We start from the raw sequence: 20,265 nt of genomic DNA, 5'->3' as shown, positions 1-20,265 counted from the left end.
ATTCTTGGACACAAGGTTATGGCAACAAGATGATGGAAAGTAGTTTATTTACCGGCAGCAATAGCAATTTGCAGAGGTTTCTAGGACTGTTTTGCAATGGCTTCTAGGACTGTTTTGCAATGGCTTCTAGGACTGTTTTGCAAGGGCTTCTAGGACTGTTTTGCAAGGCTTCTAGGACTGTTTTGCAATGGTTCTAAAGTGGTGTAGAACTTGGTCTTGTAGGAGAGTTACAAGCATCCCAATGTAGGAGAGTTACAAGCATCTCAATGGCCTCAAACACCACCTATATTCCCTCTTTCTAAAGCCCACAACAACTACATCCAACACCTATATTTCTTCTTTCTAAAGCCCACAACAACTACATCCAACACCTATATTTCTTCTTTCTAAAGCCCACAACAACTAACCTTCATCAACACCACCCCTTTCTAAAGCCCACAACAACTAATCTTCATCAACACCACCCCTTTCTAAAGCCCACAACTACTAACCTTCATCAACACCACCCCTTTCTAAATCCCACAACAACTAACCTTCATCCAATGAGAGAAGAGAGTGGAGAGAAAAAGTTGTAGGCAAGAGAGTGGAGAGAAAAGGTTGTGGTGAGAAAGTTGTAGAGAAGAGAGTGGAGAGAAAAGGTTGTAGAGTGGAGAGAAAAGGTTGTAGCCTCGCAAGGTTCCAAACATCCCACACATTTCTTTCTTTTTCAATATTGAAATGATTGCTACCTTAAGATAAAATATTGAAAATGATTGCATATTTGATTCCTAATTTAACCAACTAACCTTCATCCAATGAGAGGAAGAGAGTGGAGAGAAAAAAAAGAAGAAGGTTGTAGTCTCGTAAGGTTCCAAACATCCCACACATTTCTTTCTTTTTCAATATTGAAATGATTGCTATCTTAAGATAGAATATTGAAAATGATTGCATATTTGATTCCTAATTTAACTTTAGTCATTGATGATAATAGCACATGATTGTTACCTTATGATTGAATATTGAAAATGATTGCATATTTGATTCCTAATTTAACTTTAGTCCATTTGATATTATTACCCATATCAAAGAAAATTCACAACTTTTATTTGATACTAACACCCATTTCTAACAATTAATCTTGGCTTAATTTTTTATAATGACACCCATTATAAAAAAAAATCATATGTTCACTTTGATAAGGATAATTACCCAAATACTTGGGACCGGGTATTACATCATACCCCCACTAAAAAGAATTTCGTCCTCGAATTTCACATACCTGGTGCTTGAAAAAGCTGGGGGTACTTTTCCTGCATCTCCTCCTCAAGCTCCCAAGTTGCTTCTCGCTCAGAGTGATTTCTCCACTGAACCTTGACATAGGGAATGGTGCGTCTTCTAAGAACTTGGTCCTTTCGATCAACGATACGCACCGGGTGTTCCTCATATGACAAATCCTCTCTGAGTTGCAAAGGGGCCAATTCTACTACACGGTCCGGGTCCGGGATGTACTTCCTCAGCATAGAGACATGGAAGACATTATGCACCCCAGCCAAACTGGGTGGTAGTGCAAGGCGATAGGCAACTGTCCCGACCCTTTTAAGAATTTCGTATGGTCCAACATACTTGGGATTCAACTTTCCTCTAATGCCAAATCTGACCACTCCTTTAGTGGGAGACACCCTCAAGAAAACACGATCTCCAACCTCAAATTCAAGCTCACGCCTCCTGACATCAGCGTAGCTCTTCTGCCTACTTTGTGCTACTTTGTGCTGCTCGGAGACGCTCTCTGATCAATTGAACCTTTTCTTCTGCCTGATGCACTAGCTCCGGGCCCAAAATCTGCCTCTCACCAACCTCATCCCAATGGATGGGAGACCTGCACTTTCTACCATAGAGGGCCTCATAAGGGGCCATCTGAATGCTGGATTGGTAGCTATTGTTGTATGCGAACTCCACCAAAGGTAACTGCCGATCCCAAGAACCTCTAAAATCCAAGGCACATGCTCTCAGCATGTCTTCCAATATCTGGATCGTCCGTTCTGACTGGCCATCGGTTTGTGGATGATACGCTGTACTGAAGTTCAACCTAGTTCCCAAAGCCTTATGGAAACTCCTCCAGAACTGAGACACGAACCTTGGGTCTCTGTCAGACACAATCGACACTGGCACTCCATGTAGCCTGACAATCTCCTCCAAGTACCACTCTGCCATCTGATCCAATGTCGAACCCACTCTATAAGCCAAGAAGTGAGCCGACTTAGTCAACCTGTCGACTATAACCCAAATGGCATCATTTTTCTTCAATGTCTTTGGCAAACCGGTCACAAAATCCATAGTGATGTGCTCCCATTTCCACTCTGGAATAGGGAGGGGCTCTAACTTCCCGGCAGGTCTCTGATGCTCTATCTTGACCTGCTGGCAGATTATACAACGAGCCACAAACTCTGCAATCTCTCGCTTCATGTTATTCCACCAGAAAATTTCTCTGAGGTCCCTGTACATTTTGGTGCTTCCAGGGTGCACTGAATAAGTAGAACTATGGGCCTCATCCATAATCTCCCTCTTGAGATCCGCATCAGCAGGCACACACAACCGAGTTCCGAACCTCAAGGACCCATCCTCATGGACTCGAAAATCTAATTGGGATCCTGCCTCAACTTCTGCCCTGATCTTATGGAGTCTCTCATCAGTACTCTGAGCAATCTTTATTCTCTCTAACAAAGTGGGCTGAACTCTCAGGTTCGCAATTTGCAGACCAGGCTCGTGCTGTCTTACCTCAATACTCAACCTCCTCAAGTCCTCTATGATCTGCCTTTGATTAGTTATCAAAGATGCCATCTTACCCTGGGCCTTTCTGCTCAAAGCATCTGCTACTACATTAGCCTTCCCTGGATGATAGCTGATGGTCAGGTCATAGTCCTGTAGCAATTCAAGCCATCTCCTCTGACGCATATTTAGCTCCTTTTGCGTGAACAAGTACTTTAGGCTTTTATGGTCAGTGAAGACCTCACATGGCTCCCCATAAAGGTAGTGTCTCCAAATTTTCAATGCAAACACTACTGCTGCTAACTCTAGATCATGCGTCGGATAGTTCTGCTCATATGGCTTCAACTGCCTGGAGGCATAGGCCACTACCTTTCCGTGTTGCATCAACACACAACCTAAACCACTCTTAGAGGCATCACTATATATGGTGAATCCTCCACTCTCAGATGGTATAGTGAGGATTGGGGCCGATACTAACCTTCGTTTCAACTCTTGGAAGCTCTCCTCGCACTTATCAGACCATTCAAACTTGGTTCCCTTATGTGTTAGACGGGTCAGTGGTACGGCAATCCGTGAAAATCCCTCTACGAATTTCCTGTAATATCCCGCCAGACCTAAGAAACTGCGAATTTCGGCGACATTAGACGGCCTGCTCCAATCCACTACGGCCTCAATCTTTTGGGGGTCCACAGACACTCCATCCTTAGAAATCACATGCCCCAGAAAAGCCACTCTATCAAGCCAAAACTCACACTTCTTGAATTTCGCATATAGCTGCTCTGCTCTCAATACCTGCAACACCTGCCTTAAGTGATTTTCATGCTCTTCATGGCTCTTTGAGTAGATTAGGATGTCATCTATGAACACTACTACAAATCTGTCTAAGAATGGCTTGAACACCCTATTCATCAAATCCATAAATGCCGCGGGTGCGTTAGTCAAACCAAATGGCAACACTAAGAACTCGTAGTGTCCATATCTAGTCCTGAAAGCTGACTTGGGCACATCTTCTGGCTTGATCTTCAACTGATGGTAACCCGAGCGAAGATCGATCTTAGAGAATACTTTAGACCCCTGTAACTGATCAAATAGATCCTCGATCCTGGGCAATGGATACTTATTTCTCACAGTTACCTTGTTTAGCTCTCTATAATCGATGCACAACCGCATACTCCCATCTTTCTTCTTCACAAATAGCACTGGTGCACCCCAAGGAGAAACACTAGGTCTGATCAACCCCTTATCAAGAAGTTCTTGCAACTGCCCACTCAACTCCTTAAGCTCTACTGGAGCCATTCGATAGGGAGCCTTAGAAATGGGACCCGTGCTAGGTACAAGATCAATGGAGAACTCGATCTCTCTATCTGGAGGCAACCCCGGCAAGTCTTCAGGGAATACATCAGGGAAGTCTCGTACAATTGTGATGTCCTCTAACCTGAGGACCTCCTGACTGACTTCTTCTTCTGGTGGTCCCTATGCTGTTGGGACCTGATGACTCCTTCCTCAACCTGTAAAGCCTTACTCAACACATCTGCATAGGTTTTCAGCTGGAAATCTTTTACTCGATGCCTGATAGGCTCCCTGAGTCCGTCTTGGAAACGGCGAGCAAGAAGTCCGTCGTCCTCCATGACCGATATGGGTGCAAACATTCCCAATCTCGTAAACTCTGCCTCATAATCTATGACAGATCTGTTCCCTTGCTTTAAATTGAAAAAATCATTTTCCTTCAGAATCCTCACACTATCAGGAAAATATTTGTCATAGAAAGCTGTAGAGAATTCATCCCATGTAATGATAGCGCTCCCCCTGACACGCTTCTCCATCTTCCACCAAGCATCTGCACTTCCTCTAAGCATGAACGTGGCAGCTACTACTTTGTCCGGCGCTGCCATCCCCAGAAATTCAAAGATTTTCTCGGTCTCTTGCAACCATTCATCAGCCACGAGAGGATCAGTGGTCCCTCCAAATGTATTGGCCATCCTCCGAAACTCGGTCATCCTATTCTGCTGACGAGGCTCGACCTGTGGCGGATGATGCTGAGGCTGCTGCTGCTGTTGGGTCACCACCCCAACCAAAGTCTCCATCATCCGCTCTAATCGGGGTAACCCTTGCTCTTCCTGATGAGTCCCTCCCTCTGCAGTATGGATGATAGGGGTGGGAGGCTCCTCCTCTTGCGCCTGATTTGGCTGCACTGGAGCCGGTATAGGGTTTCGCTGAAGTCGGGTCGTGCTACGAGCAAGGTCAGTCATTCTCTTGGTACGAGCCATACCTATCCCAACAATAGCAAACACTAGTAAGGCTCTAGATTATAAAATACCTACATCTAATCGGAAGGTAAGTAGTAAAAATTGTAAAAATACAATTTGCCTTTACCTAAGTAGTAAAAATACAATTTGCCTTTGCCTAAGGTCCTGTAGTAAAAATACAATTTGCCTTTGCCTAAGGTCCTACCGGTTCTTAAACCTATTGCTCTGATACCACTTTACTGTCACGCCCCGAACCCATAATTCTAGGTAAGGCGCACGTGACAGCCGCCGCACGCCCATAGGGTCGCCCCCACAAGCATGCAAGGCTCCTTTTTCGATCAACTATTCTCAACAATCAGAGTAACTAATAAATGCGGAAATTTTAGTCTCATAATGAAATACAAATATAGATTAGGTCCATAAGTCTAAATCCAACAATAATTATTTCAAGACAATCACCTTAATAAAATATCAAAGGTTTCTAAATTGGAACAATGAAATAAAGAACAAATCTCCTAGGCTCCAATCCAAGTGCCTGATCTCAGCAAATCTACTGCCGCTCCTCTGTATCTGAAATTTGTTAAACCACATAATGAGCTAACAGCCCAGCCGGTTTTCCAAATCCAAGCCAGCTAATAGGAAAACAAAAACAAACTTGTGCGGAAAAGAAGTAACAAGCCATAAAATTTAACCAATGCAGAAATTGATAAGAATTAAGAAGATCATTTCTACATAAGCTATATAAGAAAATACATGTTTTTACAAAACAGTTCCAACCACTCGGTTATGCAGTTTTTTTTCACTTGGAAATCAATGACAAGAATATATATTTTCAAACATAACAGTCTTCTCTGTGGCCAATTTCCAACCTTATTGGCAAGTAGCGTAACCCAAGGCGAACACTCGTTCGCAGGACTCACAGGTCCAAAAGTGCGCAATGTCACAATATCAATAGCCAGAGGACTCCCTACTGGCCGCCCGAGATCAACCTTACGGGTAGATAAAATTTGACCGGTCTACGTGATCACGTCCAGTGTACTCACCCACTGGTAGGTTGGGCACTAGATCCCCACCAGAGATCAACCTTACTGGCGGAATCCATTCCATACCAAGACTGTATGCAATTATAGAGAGAAGCAATTTTAATGTTTGCAATACCATGCCATAAATTTGTAACGCTTCAAGCCATAGGGAACTTCCCTCATTTCAAATCTACGAAAACATATCGTAAACAAAGTGCTTTTCAAATTGTTGCTTCATGAATTCTAGTTTTCTAAATCATGTTCTTCATAAAGCTTTTTATGTATAGGGATGAAAACATGTCAAGACTAAAGGATACCATGCATAATGATATTCAACTATGTAGAATGACATACTAAAAAAACGTTCAGTAAAAATCTTCTCCAAAAGAAGTTCCAAGTCAAAGTAGATATGCAAAAATTGAAATAGAAAGCTTTCAACTTAGCTAATGTAATTATTTGATAATACACTGACATAGGGTAGGATCACCTACCTCTTGCACGAATTTCTGACTTTGTTTTGTTTTCTCTAGGACGACGTTGACGTTGACAAAAACTCCTCTTTTTCCCCTTCACATTAGTAAGTAAACCAAGGTCATTTAACTATCCTAATGTGTAACAGTCCCTATTAAATAAGATTTCATATTTGATTGTGCCTCTAAAAAGAAAAGAAATTAGGACGGCTCTAAAAACTCATTTCTAACACATCGCACCTAAACTCCAATCCCATTTGCTCAACCAAATTTATTCGCACCTAAACTCCAATCCCATTTGCTCAACCAAATTTATTTAATTAAGACTACTCTTTTCCTCCTTTTTGTTCTTGTCAAGGAAGGGAATTTGCAAAGCTGAAACTAGAAGGTGACTGAGTAAGAATATGAACTTACAGAATTTTGGCAATTATTCGTGATGAAGATCCACCCAACCGTAGTTGATCTCAAGACATATGTGATGGAATATGAGGTCTTGTAGGCCTTGATTCTTGGACACAAGGTTATGGCAACAAGATGATGGAAAGTAGTTTATTTACCGGCAGCAATAGCAATTTGCAGAGGTTTCTAGGACTGTTTTGCAATGGCTTCTAGGACTGTTTTGCAATGGCTTCTAGGACTGTTTTGCAAGGGCTTCTAGGACTGTTTTGCAAGGCTTCTAGGACTGTTTTGCAATGGTTCTAAAGTGGTGTAGAACTTGGTCTTGTAGGAGAGTTACAAGCATCCCAATGTAGGAGAGTTACAAGCATCTCAATGGCCTCAAACACCACCTATATTCCCTCTTTCTAAAGCCCACAACAACTACATCCAACACCTATATTTCTTCTTTCTAAAGCCCACAACAACTACATCCAACACCTATATTTCTTCTTTCTAAAGCCCACAACAACTAACCTTCATCAACACCACCCCTTTCTAAAGCCCACAACAACTAATCTTCATCAACACCACCCCTTTCTAAAGCCCACAACTACTAACCTTCATCAACACCACCCCTTTCTAAATCCCACAACAACTAACCTTCATCCAATGAGAGAAGAGAGTGGAGAGAAAAAGTTGTAGGCAAGAGAGTGGAGAGAAAAGGTTGTGGTGAGAAAGTTGTAGAGAAGAGAGTGGAGAGAAAAGGTTGTAGAGTGGAGAGAAAAGGTTGTAGCCTCGCAAGGTTCCAAACATCCCACACATTTCTTTCTTTTTCAATATTGAAATGATTGCTACCTTAAGATAAAATATTGAAAATGATTGCATATTTGATTCCTAATTTAACCAACTAACCTTCATCCAATGAGAGGAAGAGAGTGGAGAGAAAAAAAAGAAGAAGGTTGTAGTCTCGTAAGGTTCCAAACATCCCACACATTTCTTTCTTTTTCAATATTGAAATGATTGCTATCTTAAGATAGAATATTGAAAATGATTGCATATTTGATTCCTAATTTAACTTTAGTCATTGATGATAATAGCACATGATTGTTACCTTATGATTGAATATTGAAAATGATTGCATATTTGATTCCTAATTTAACTTTAGTCCATTTGATATTATTACCCATATCAAAGAAAATTCACAACTTTTATTTGATACTAACACCCATTTCTAACAATTAATCTTGGCTTAATTTTTTATAATGACACCCATTATAAAAAAAAATCATATGTTCACTTTGATAAGGATAATTACCCAAATACTTGGGACCGGGTATTACATCATACCCCCACTAAAAAGAATTTCGTCCTCGAATTTCACATACCTGGTGCTTGAAAAAGCTGGGGGTACTTTTCCTGCATCTCCTCCTCAAGCTCCCAAGTTGCTTCTCGCTCAGAGTGATTTCTCCACTGAACCTTGACATAGGGAATGGTGCGTCTTCTAAGAACTTGGTCCTTTCGATCAACGATACGCACCGGGTGTTCCTCATATGACAAATCCTCTCTGAGTTGCAAAGGGGCCAATTCTACTACACGGTCCGGGTCCGGGATGTACTTCCTCAGCATAGAGACATGGAAGACATTATGCACCCCAGCCAAACTGGGTGGTAGTGCAAGGCGATAGGCAACTGTCCCGACCCTTTTAAGAATTTCGTATGGTCCAACATACTTGGGATTCAACTTTCCTCTAATGCCAAATCTGACCACTCCTTTAGTGGGAGACACCCTCAAGAAAACACGATCTCCAACCTCAAATTCAAGCTCACGCCTCCTGACATCAGCGTAGCTCTTCTGCCTACTTTGTGCTACTTTGTGCTGCTCGGAGACGCTCTCTGATCAATTGAACCTTTTCTTCTGCCTGATGCACTAGCTCCGGGCCCAAAATCTGCCTCTCACCAACCTCATCCCAATGGATGGGAGACCTGCACTTTCTACCATAGAGGGCCTCATAAGGGGCCATCTGAATGCTGGATTGGTAGCTATTGTTGTATGCGAACTCCACCAAAGGTAACTGCCGATCCCAAGAACCTCTAAAATCCAAGGCACATGCTCTCAGCATGTCTTCCAATATCTGGATCGTCCGTTCTGACTGGCCATCGGTTTGTGGATGATACGCTGTACTGAAGTTCAACCTAGTTCCCAAAGCCTTATGGAAACTCCTCCAGAACTGAGACACGAACCTTGGGTCTCTGTCAGACACAATCGACACTGGCACTCCATGTAGCCTGACAATCTCCTCCAAGTACCACTCTGCCATCTGATCCAATGTCGAACCCACTCTATAAGCCAAGAAGTGAGCCGACTTAGTCAACCTGTCGACTATAACCCAAATGGCATCATTTTTCTTCAATGTCTTTGGCAAACCGGTCACAAAATCCATAGTGATGTGCTCCCATTTCCACTCTGGAATAGGGAGGGGCTCTAACTTCCCGGCAGGTCTCTGATGCTCTATCTTGACCTGCTGGCAGATTATACAACGAGCCACAAACTCTGCAATCTCTCGCTTCATGTTATTCCACCAGAAAATTTCTCTGAGGTCCCTGTACATTTTGGTGCTTCCAGGGTGCACTGAATAAGTAGAACTATGGGCCTCATCCATAATCTCCCTCTTGAGATCCGCATCAGCAGGCACACACAACCGAGTTCCGAACCTCAAGGACCCATCCTCATGGACTCGAAAATCTAATTGGGATCCTGCCTCAACTTCTGCCCTGATCTTATGGAGTCTCTCATCAGTACTCTGAGCAATCTTTATTCTCTCTAACAAAGTGGGCTGAACTCTCAGGTTCGCAATTTGCAGACCAGGCTCGTGCTGTCTTACCTCAATACTCAACCTCCTCAAGTCCTCTATGATCTGCCTTTGATTAGTTATCAAAGATGCCATCTTACCCTGGGCCTTTCTGCTCAAAGCATCTGCTACTACATTAGCCTTCCCTGGATGATAGCTGATGGTCAGGTCATAGTCCTGTAGCAATTCAAGCCATCTCCTCTGACGCATATTTAGCTCCTTTTGCGTGAACAAGTACTTTAGGCTTTTATGGTCAGTGAAGACCTCACATGGCTCCCCATAAAGGTAGTGTCTCCAAATTTTCAATGCAAACACTACTGCTGCTAACTCTAGATCATGCGTCGGATAGTTCTGCTCATATGGCTTCAACTGCCTGGAGGCATAGGCCACTACCTTTCCGTGTTGCATCAACACACAACCTAAACCACTCTTAGAGGCATCACTATATATGGTGAATCCTCCACTCTCAGATGGTATAGTGAGGATTGGGGCCGATACTAACCTTCGTTTCAACTCTTGGAAGCTCTCCTCGCACTTATCAGACCATTCAAACTTGGTTCCCTTATGTGTTAGACGGGTCAGTGGTACGGCAATCCGTGAAAATCCCTCTACGAATTTCCTGTAATATCCCGCCAGACCTAAGAAACTGCGAATTTCGGCGACATTAGACGGCCTGCTCCAATCCACTACGGCCTCAATCTTTTGGGGGTCCACAGACACTCCATCCTTAGAAATCACATGCCCCAGAAAAGCCACTCTATCAAGCCAAAACTCACACTTCTTGAATTTCGCATATAGCTGCTCTGCTCTCAATACCTGCAACACCTGCCTTAAGTGATTTTCATGCTCTTCATGGCTCTTTGAGTAGATTAGGATGTCATCTATGAACACTACTACAAATCTGTCTAAGAATGGCTTGAACACCCTATTCATCAAATCCATAAATGCCGCGGGTGCGTTAGTCAAACCAAATGGCAACACTAAGAACTCGTAGTGTCCATATCTAGTCCTGAAAGCTGACTTGGGCACATCTTCTGGCTTGATCTTCAACTGATGGTAACCCGAGCGAAGATCGATCTTAGAGAATACTTTAGACCCCTGTAACTGATCAAATAGATCCTCGATCCTGGGCAATGGATACTTATTTCTCACAGTTACCTTGTTTAGCTCTCTATAATCGATGCACAACCGCATACTCCCATCTTTCTTCTTCACAAATAGCACTGGTGCACCCCAAGGAGAAACACTAGGTCTGATCAACCCCTTATCAAGAAGTTCTTGCAACTGCCCACTCAACTCCTTAAGCTCTACTGGAGCCATTCGATAGGGAGCCTTAGAAATGGGACCCGTGCTAGGTACAAGATCAATGGAGAACTCGATCTCTCTATCTGGAGGCAACCCCGGCAAGTCTTCAGGGAATACATCAGGGAAGTCTCGTACAATTGTGATGTCCTCTAACCTGAGGACCTCCTGACTGACTTCTTCTTCTGGTGGTCCCTATGCTGTTGGGACCTGATGACTCCTTCCTCAACCTGTAAAGCCTTACTCAACACATCTGCATAGGTTTTCAGCTGGAAATCTTTTACTCGATGCCTGATAGGCTCCCTGAGTCCGTCTTGGAAACGGCGAGCAAGAAGTCCGTCGTCCTCCATGACCGATATGGGTGCAAACATTCCCAATCTCGTAAACTCTGCCTCATAATCTATGACAGATCTGTTCCCTTGCTTTAAATTGAAAAAATCATTTTCCTTCAGAATCCTCACACTATCAGGAAAATATTTGTCATAGAAAGCTGTAGAGAATTCATCCCATGTAATGATAGCGCTCCCCCTGACACGCTTCTCCATCTTCCACCAAGCATCTGCACTTCCTCTAAGCATGAACGTGGCAGCTACTACTTTGTCCGGCGCTGCCATCCCCAGAAATTCAAAGATTTTCTCGGTCTCTTGCAACCATTCATCAGCCACGAGAGGATCAGTGGTCCCTCCAAATGTATTGGCCATCCTCCGAAACTCGGTCATCCTATTCTGCTGACGAGGCTCGACCTGTGGCGGATGATGCTGAGGCTGCTGCTGCTGTTGGGTCACCACCCCAACCAAAGTCTCCATCATCCGCTCTAATCGGGGTAACCCTTGCTCTTCCTGATGAGTCCCTCCCTCTGCAGTATGGATGATAGGGGTGGGAGGCTCCTCCTCTTGCGCCTGATTTGGCTGCACTGGAGCCGGTATAGGGTTTCGCTGAAGTCGGGTCGTGCTACGAGCAAGGTCAGTCATTCTCTTGGTACGAGCCATACCTATCCCAACAATAGCAAACACTAGTAAGGCTCTAGATTATAAAATACCTACATCTAATCGGAAGGTAAGTAGTAAAAATTGTAAAAATACAATTTGCCTTTACCTAAGTAGTAAAAATACAATTTGCCTTTGCCTAAGGTCCTGTAGTAAAAATACAATTTGCCTTTGCCTAAGGTCCTACCGGTTCTTAAACCTATTGCTCTGATACCACTTTACTGTCACGCCCCGAACCCATAATTCTAGGTAAGGCGCACGTGACAGCCGCCGCACGCCCATAGGGTCGCCCCCACAAGCATGCAAGGCTCCTTTTTCGATCAACTATTCTCAACAATCAGAGTAACTAATAAATGCGGAAATTTTAGTCTCATAATGAAATACAAATATAGATTAGGTCCATAAGTCTAAATCCAACAATAATTATTTCAAGACAATCACCTTAATAAAATATCAAAGGTTTCTAAATTGGAACAATGAAATAAAGAACAAATCTCCTAGGCTCCAATCCAAGTGCCTGATCTCAGCAAATCTACTGCCGCTCCTCTGTATCTGAAATTTGTTAAACCACATAATGAGCTAACAGCCCAGCCGGTTTTCCAAATCCAAGCCAGCTAATAGGAAAACAAAAACAAACTTGTGCGGAAAAGAAGTAACAAGCCATAAAATTTAACCAATGCAGAAATTGATAAGAATTAAGAAGATCATTTCTACATAAGCTATATAAGAAAATACATGTTTTTACAAAACAGTTCCAACCACTCGGTTATGCAGTTTTTTTTCACTTGGAAATCAATGACAAGAATATATATTTTCAAACATAACAGTCTTCTCTGTGGCCAATTTCCAACCTTATTGGCAAGTAGCGTAACCCAAGGCGAACACTCGTTCGCAGGACTCACAGGTCCAAAAGTGCGCAATGTCACAATATCAATAGCCAGAGGACTCCCTACTGGCCGCCCGAGATCAACCTTACGGGTAGATAAAATTTGACCGGTCTACGTGATCACGTCCAGTGTACTCACCCACTGGTAGGTTGGGCACTAGATCCCCACCAGAGATCAACCTTACTGGCGGAATCCATTCCATACCAAGACTGTATGCAATTATAGAGAGAAGCAATTTTAATGTTTGCAATACCATGCCATAAATTTGTAACGCTTCAAGCCATAGGGAACTTCCCTCATTTCAAATCTACGAAAACATATCGTAAACAAAGTGCTTTTCAAATTGTTGCTTCATGAATTCTAGTTTTCTAAATCATGTTCTTCATAAAGCTTTTTATGTATAGGGATGAAAACATGTCAAGACTAAAGGATACCATGCATAATGATATTCAACTATGTAGAATGACATACTAAAAAAACGTTCAGTAAAAATCTTCTCCAAAAGAAGTTCCAAGTCAAAGTAGATATGCAAAAATTGAAATAGAAAGCTTTCAACTTAGCTAATGTAATTATTTGATAATACACTGACATAGGGTAGGATCACCTACCTCTTGCACGAATTTCTGACTTTGTTTTGTTTTCTCTAGGACGACGTTGACGTTGACAAAAACTCCTCTTTTTCCCCTTCACATTAGTAAGTAAACCAAGGTCATTTAACTATCCTAATGTGTAACAGTCCCTATTAAATAAGATTTCATATTTGATTGTGCCTCTAAAAAGAAAAGAAATTAGGACGGCTCTAAAAACTCATTTCTAACACATCGCACCTAAACTCCAATCCCATTTGCTCAACCAAATTTATTCGCACCTAAACTCCAATCCCATTTGCTCAACCAAATTTATTTAATTAAGACTACTCTTTTCCTCCTTTTTGTTCTTGTCAAGGAAGGGAATTTGCAAAGCTGAAACTAGAAGGTGACTGAGTAAGAATATGAACTTACAGAATTTTGGCAATTATTCGTGATGAAGATCCACCCAACCGTAGTTGATCTCAAGACATATGTGATGGAATATGAGGTCTTGTAGGCCTTGATTCTTGGACACAAGGTTATGGCAACAAGATGATGGAAAGTAGTTTATTTACCGGCAGCAATAGCAATTTGCAGAGGTTTCTAGGACTGTTTTGCAATGGCTTCTAGGACTGTTTTGCAATGGCTTCTAGGACTGTTTTGCAAGGGCTTCTAGGACTGTTTTGCAAGGCTTCTAGGACTGTTTTGCAATGGTTCTAAAGTGGTGTAGAACTTGGTCTTGTAGGAGAGTTACAAGCATCCCAATGTAGGAGAGTTACAAGCATCTCAATGGCCTCAAACACCACCTATATTCCCTCTTTCTAAAGCCCACAACAACTACATCCAACACCTATATTTCTTCTTTCTAAAGCCCACAACAACTACATCCAACACCTATATTTCTTCTTTCTAAAGCCCACAACAACTAACCTTCATCAACACCACCCCTTTCTAAAGCCCACAACAACTAATCTTCATCAACACCACCCCTTTCTAAAGCCCACAACTACTAACCTTCATCAACACCACCCCTTTCTAAATCCCACAACAACTAACCTTCATCCAATGAGAGAAGAGAGTGGAGAGAAAAAGTTGTAGGCAAGAGAGTGGAGAGAAAAGGTTGTGGTGAGAAAGTTGTAGAGAAGAGAGTGGAGAGAAAAGGTTGTAGAGTGGAGAGAAAAGGTTGTAGCCTCGCAAGGTTCCAAACATCCCACACATTTCTTTCTTTTTCAATATTGAAATGATTGCTACCTTAAGATAAAATATTGAAAATGATTGCATATTTGATTCCTAATTTAACCAACTAACCTTCATCCAATGAGAGGAAGAGAGTGGAGAGAAAAAAAAGAAGAAGGTTGTAGTCTCGTAAGGTTCCAAACATCCCACACATTTCTTTCTTTTTCAATATTGAAATGATTGCTATCTTAAGATAGAATATTGAAAATGATTGCATATTTGATTCCTAATTTAACTTTAGTCATTGATGATAATAGCACATGATTGTTACCTTATGATTGAATATTGAAAATGATTGCATATTTGATTCCTAATTTAACTTTAGTCCATTTGATATTATTACCCATATCAAAGAAAATTCACAACTTTTATTTGATACTAACACCCATTTCTAACAATTAATCTTGGCTTAATTTTTTATAATGACACCCATTATAAAAAAAAATCATATGTTCACTTTGATAAGGATAATTACCCAAATACTTGGGACCGGGTATTACACCATCGGCTCTAGAGAACCTTCTGTTGCATGTCGATCTCGACGAGGAACTACGCATGTTATTTCATGTTAGGAAAAGAGGTACGAGTCTAAACTTCTTTGCTCTTTATATGTGGATGGAGTATCGATTTCTTCATTTTTTAATATTATCTGAATTATAAGAGATATTATATGGTGTTGTAGCATAGGCGGTACATCAAAAGTTCTGCACTTGGTATTCGATCCAACAGCGGCCTCTTAAGAAAGTGGGCTGCCTTAGGATCAAATATCCTGGGTGATACCGCCTGCATGTTACTTCATGCTAGGTCACCATATAAAAACTCAATTAATAAAACTTTTAAACAAATGTACAATAATGCTAATGCTAAGAATATTAGGACCTCTTTGGATTCACTGTGCATTAGTCTCTATTTATTGATAAGATTATTTGAATTTAATCTTTCTAGTAAATAATAACATTAATTAGGAGTTCATTAGGTCCTAGTACATTTCTTTAAAAGTTTTATTACCAGCTCTTTGGATTCACTTGAGTTTTTATATGGTGCCCTAGCATGACTGCATGAAGTAACATGCAGGCGGATACCATCCTTGATATTTGATCCTAAGGCAGCCCACTTTTTTAAGAGGCCGCTGTTGGGTCGAATACCATACCAAGTGCGGAACTTTTGATGTACCACCTACGCTCCAGCACGACACGATTTCTGAAAGAGGATTTGCCTGCAAAATCTACTTTTACTATCATCAATAAAAGGCAATTACCTTAACTCAGCCTATCCAAGGTGGGCATTTTCTCAATGCAAATCTTACCTATTCTGAACCTCACGTTTGGAAGTGTCAATCTTAACCCAACCTGCCTCTAAATCTCCCAACCCTAATCCAACCAATCTGACCTGATTTCTGAAATCGAGGAGGGTTGGTTTTGGATTCGCCTACGGCTTCAACTGAAAAAATATAAACAAATAACTTTGAGATTTTAAAAATCGCAGTAAAAAAAAATTAGGGGGACGTAGTTGGATCGAGTTGTCCAAGATATTAGGCATAACCCAATCGGGTTGTCTTTTACCCACCCAAGCCAAAATCAGCTGGAACCTGTCAATTTGGGTTGAGCCTAATCCAAGTTGCTCTCCCATAGCGACGCTTGAGCCACGGCTAATTCAAGACGGGAAATCTGAAACTCGACCGAACCACAACAAGCTTCCATCTACCCGCAAACTGTTTTTTAACCTACTCACATGGGCTATAGTTGTCAAATAACCAACCACCATTAAATTTTAAAAATATTCACTTGGTATTAAGTAAGCATCTTTGGAATCCAGTTTCAAATAAGCATATTTTAATCTAATCTTATTTGCAGATGGGATTTGCGAAACTACTTTGAGAATCGAATCAAACCTTTCCCACCATTGGGTTGTAGATGGTAACGAACAGGAGTCGTTGTCCAACAAGAGGCGGGCTATTGATCGAAACATCCAACAAAGACCTAGTTTCGGAGTTTTTTGACGGGGACGATTCTCGGTGGAAAATGGTTCCAGCTGAGGAACCATATTGCGCCTAGTTGATGAACAGTTACCTAGATCTGAGATGCTGAACAGTGTAAATCTTGGCTTCGATAATGTCGGTGCAGAGAATTCCACAAATTGCACAATTAGTGAGGGGCATTGTGGAAGTGATTATTCTGCTCCCTCTCAATCTCTGCTCATAATAGAAGATTCCAAGTTGTGTATTGTGGATGGCGGAAGTGAAATTAATTTCTAATTTAGTAAGAATTTGGAATTTGGTAACGGCATTTCCACAGCAACAGGCCTGGCCATGTATAATCTGGAAAACAGTGGCCACTCTTATGGTGTCTCTCATACAGTTTCAATAATCTGAATAATTTCTACCGGCATCTTAACAGTTTCAATAATCATAATTGTGTGAATTGCATTCAGTAAACATACACTTTTGGTTAGTCAGGGTCGTTGATCCATTTCTGTTTATATAAATGACAATAGCCTAAAAGTCACATGCAAGTGATAATCCTAGCCATCCAAGCAACTGCCTAGAAAACGACGATTAACCAACATTCTAGTTTCAAGTCAATCCATATGGACACTTAAATACTACAGAGCGTTCCAGATAAGCAGGTTGAATCAATGCAGAGGGTCAATCCGGGTAGAGGCTGAATCAATTGCTCGAGCTTAGATAAGCTTATCTGCGCTTGAGTGCTGAAACAGCGTGGGACCACATTGTTGGGGTGATCCAAAGCATTCATTTGGAAGGCCCTATCATATCATAGATAGGATGTCCACAAAAAATCAGCTCCATCGGATCATCCTAGCCCTTCCATTTGTGGAGGGGAAAAATGAGTAGATTTGTTTGAGTATTTTAAAACTTCGTTCGTGCATCCATTTCTGGCATTAAAACCGACTCTTGGGAAAAATGGGTAGATTTGCTTGAGTGTTTTAAAACTTCGTCTTCGTGCATCCATTTCCGGCATCAAAACTGACTCTTAGTGCATGTTTGGACGTAGGTAATCTACTTTCTTGGAAAATAGAACTTCCCAACAAGGTTTTTTCTACCTTTTTTTTTTTTGGAATTTTCAATTTTGTGGTCTGGTTCACATACTTCAATTTTCAAGACTTTTAAATTTTAACCTTTGGCTCACGTCCCCCTCTGAGTGACCCAATGCGCATGGTTTAAGGGTGATTTCATGCATCCATAGGGTTTAGTTAGTCCTGCCCAAAAATGCATCCCTATGTCATTAAAAGAAAATGTTTCGCTCGTGTCCGTTAACTTCCTAGAATTTATTGAGGAAAGTTTTATCAAAATAAAAACTTTACCTACATCAAAATATGCCCTTAGGACTCTTCGCTAGCAAAATTATTTTCTGAATTTGGTTTGTAACTTCCATAAAAAACAAGGTGGTGAGTTACTGCACATTTCTTATAAGGAAAAATTATATCTCCACGCGTATTGTTTCTCCATAACTAAAAGAGCGAAAATGGGCGTAGTGGTAATATCACTTCCCATAAGAATACAATAAAAGGACACCTCCACTTCTTCTCTTGTTTGAGATTCGGACTAAGAGAGAGTGGGAGAAAACAAGATGCGGAATTTGGAAGAAAAAACGACAGGGATTTATTAGAGATTCAACAAAGTCTGTCCATTTCGTAGTTTAACTGGGATTCAATCACGCCAGGCAAGCGTTTGCAAATCAGGTCATGCCATTAATTTGTGGCCAAAATATATCTGGTGGGGTTCTTGCCTAACCCCAGCTTACCCAGCAAAAAAAAATAAAAAATAGTAGATTTCTTTTTGACTTGTAAAAGACCAAACTGTCCTTAAATGTGAAAAGATTAAAATTACCTTATAGAAAGACCAAAATACCTATGATGCGAATGATCTGATAGCGTGGGTCCCACCAACTCCATTGAAGCCCATGAATATAGTGGGGCCCACTATTTTGCCTGGGTAGGTCCCATGACCACACGAGCCCACACTTAACATTGAATGCCAAGGTCGTCTTTCCACGTATAAGGATATTTTGTTCTTACTGAATGAGTACAAAAATAGAAATGATATTAATCCGGAAGTTACAGAATTGTCAATCTAGAAGATTTTTTTCCAAATATAGCAGAGTAAGACTTCTTTTAGATAAACCTCAAAATTATATCGCCACCCCATAAGAAAAAAGCACGAAAATAAATAAAGGGGTGGAGATATCACTACCCTTATAAAAGGAAGAGAAAAAGATGGAGATTCATGTTGAGAAGGTGAGGATTTTCATTTTCTTCTATTGGGTTTTATTCAGATAGAAGGTGAGGATTTTCATTTTCTCCTATTAGGTTTTATTCAATCAATTCAACTAAGTCTGTCCATTTACCAATTGAGATAGGCTTTTATTCCTTCCTACTGGGTCTGATTCTTTCGTTTTTTCTTATTTTTCATTTGGCTGATTAATACTGAAAAAGGGGAAACATATCAGTTTTGACCATGGAGGCAAAAATAATTTTTTTTGGAGAATTTTATCATCGGGAATACGGACGTCCGAGAATTACGGATATCCGATAATCCATCTGTCGCCAAACTTGGTACTCACGGACGTCCGCTATTTTTTCGGACTTCCGCCCCATGCGCGGACCCAGATTTCTTCTAAATGCGGATTTCCACCGTTTTTTTCACTAAAAACAGCCATAACTCATTCGTTTGGGGTTCAATTCGCGCGAGGTCGGATCCGATGGATTCGTATCGGTGAGAGGAATCTATTAAATCCTGTTTCACACTCCGAATCCAAAGTTCTAATTTCCGAATTCAGATTCATATATATTGATTTTGAGTTCGTTGGAATTGTAATTCAAAATTGGGTCTAAGAAAACTCAAGATCAACCCAAGGATTCTTATTTCTAATTCATATAAATCGAATTTCTTGCTTCTTTTCTCTTTTCAAACCCTTGTTTTAGGGTTTCTAATATTCCAAATCGTTCATGGTTCGTAAGTCTTACCTTGGTTCGCGGCTTCGACCCAAAAATCGCGATCTCCTTGGTAATGTTCTTCTCTCTCTCTAATTTCTCCTTCTAGGGCTGCACAACTGTTTAGGGTTTGTTTTAGCCACAAAGCAATCTATTTATACGCTTTATTTGAAAGCCCTAACATGAGTTAAGTGTTAACAGACAAAAACACCCCTCTTTATCAAGGGGGGACGAAAATTTAAGTGGGGGGGGGGGGTATTTTGGGTATTTACAATTCATTTCATAATCCTTGCAGAATTTCATGCATACTTAAAATCAGCTTGTGTGAAATAGCAAGCTTTACAACTTAATAGCAAGCCTTACAACATACCAACAAAAACCTTACCAAAAGCTTTATGTTATAAAGATGGCCAGAGACAAAAGTTTTTTGTCCCACATCAGTACCTAATATAATCTTTTTGATAAACTACTGAGCTTTATCCCAAGCTTTCATGGTCCTGAACATATCCAAAACACCAAACTTTATTCCACATTACTATATAAAATCATTCCCTCTATACCATCTGCTAAAAAAGGAACTGGCCTTCCAAACTGTCAAAGATGGCAAAATACAAGTTTTGTTCCAT

At 41.1% G+C, this 20,265-nt stretch overlaps 2 protein-coding genes across 2 annotated transcripts; both read right to left on the bottom strand.

The window, feature by feature from the left end:
- Positions 1–4,175: 4,175 nt before the first annotated feature.
- Positions 4,176–5,563, bottom strand: LOC143884761 (uncharacterized). The gene is made up of 2 exons (XM_077388529.1): positions 5,451–5,563; positions 4,176–5,014 (listed from the first exon to the last, which is right to left on the bottom strand). Exon 2 carries the CDS (start codon positions 5,010–5,012, stop codon positions 4,176–4,178), a length of 837 nt encoding a protein of 278 aa, XP_077244644.1. The 5' UTR covers positions 5,013–5,014; positions 5,451–5,563.
- A 5,600-nt stretch (positions 5,564–11,163) lies between these two features.
- LOC143884754 (uncharacterized) lies at positions 11,164–12,551 on the bottom strand. The gene is made up of 2 exons (XM_077388516.1): positions 12,439–12,551; positions 11,164–12,002 (listed from the first exon to the last, which is right to left on the bottom strand). The coding sequence occupies exon 2, from the start codon at positions 11,998–12,000 to the stop codon at positions 11,164–11,166; it is 837 nt and encodes a 278-aa protein (XP_077244631.1). The 5' UTR covers positions 12,001–12,002; positions 12,439–12,551.
- Between the last annotated feature and the right edge of the window lie 7,714 nt (positions 12,552–20,265).

Source organism: Tasmannia lanceolata, unplaced genomic scaffold, assembly GCF_043159265.1.
Source record: "Tasmannia lanceolata isolate RefF3 unplaced genomic scaffold, GAP_Taslan_0.1 ptg000002l, whole genome shotgun sequence".
In the NCBI taxonomy this organism is placed as follows: Eukaryota; Viridiplantae; Streptophyta; class Magnoliopsida; order Canellales; family Winteraceae; genus Tasmannia; species Tasmannia lanceolata.
Note: the sequence above shows the minus strand (reverse complement) of the source record. Positions and strands in the feature narration are given on the sequence as shown.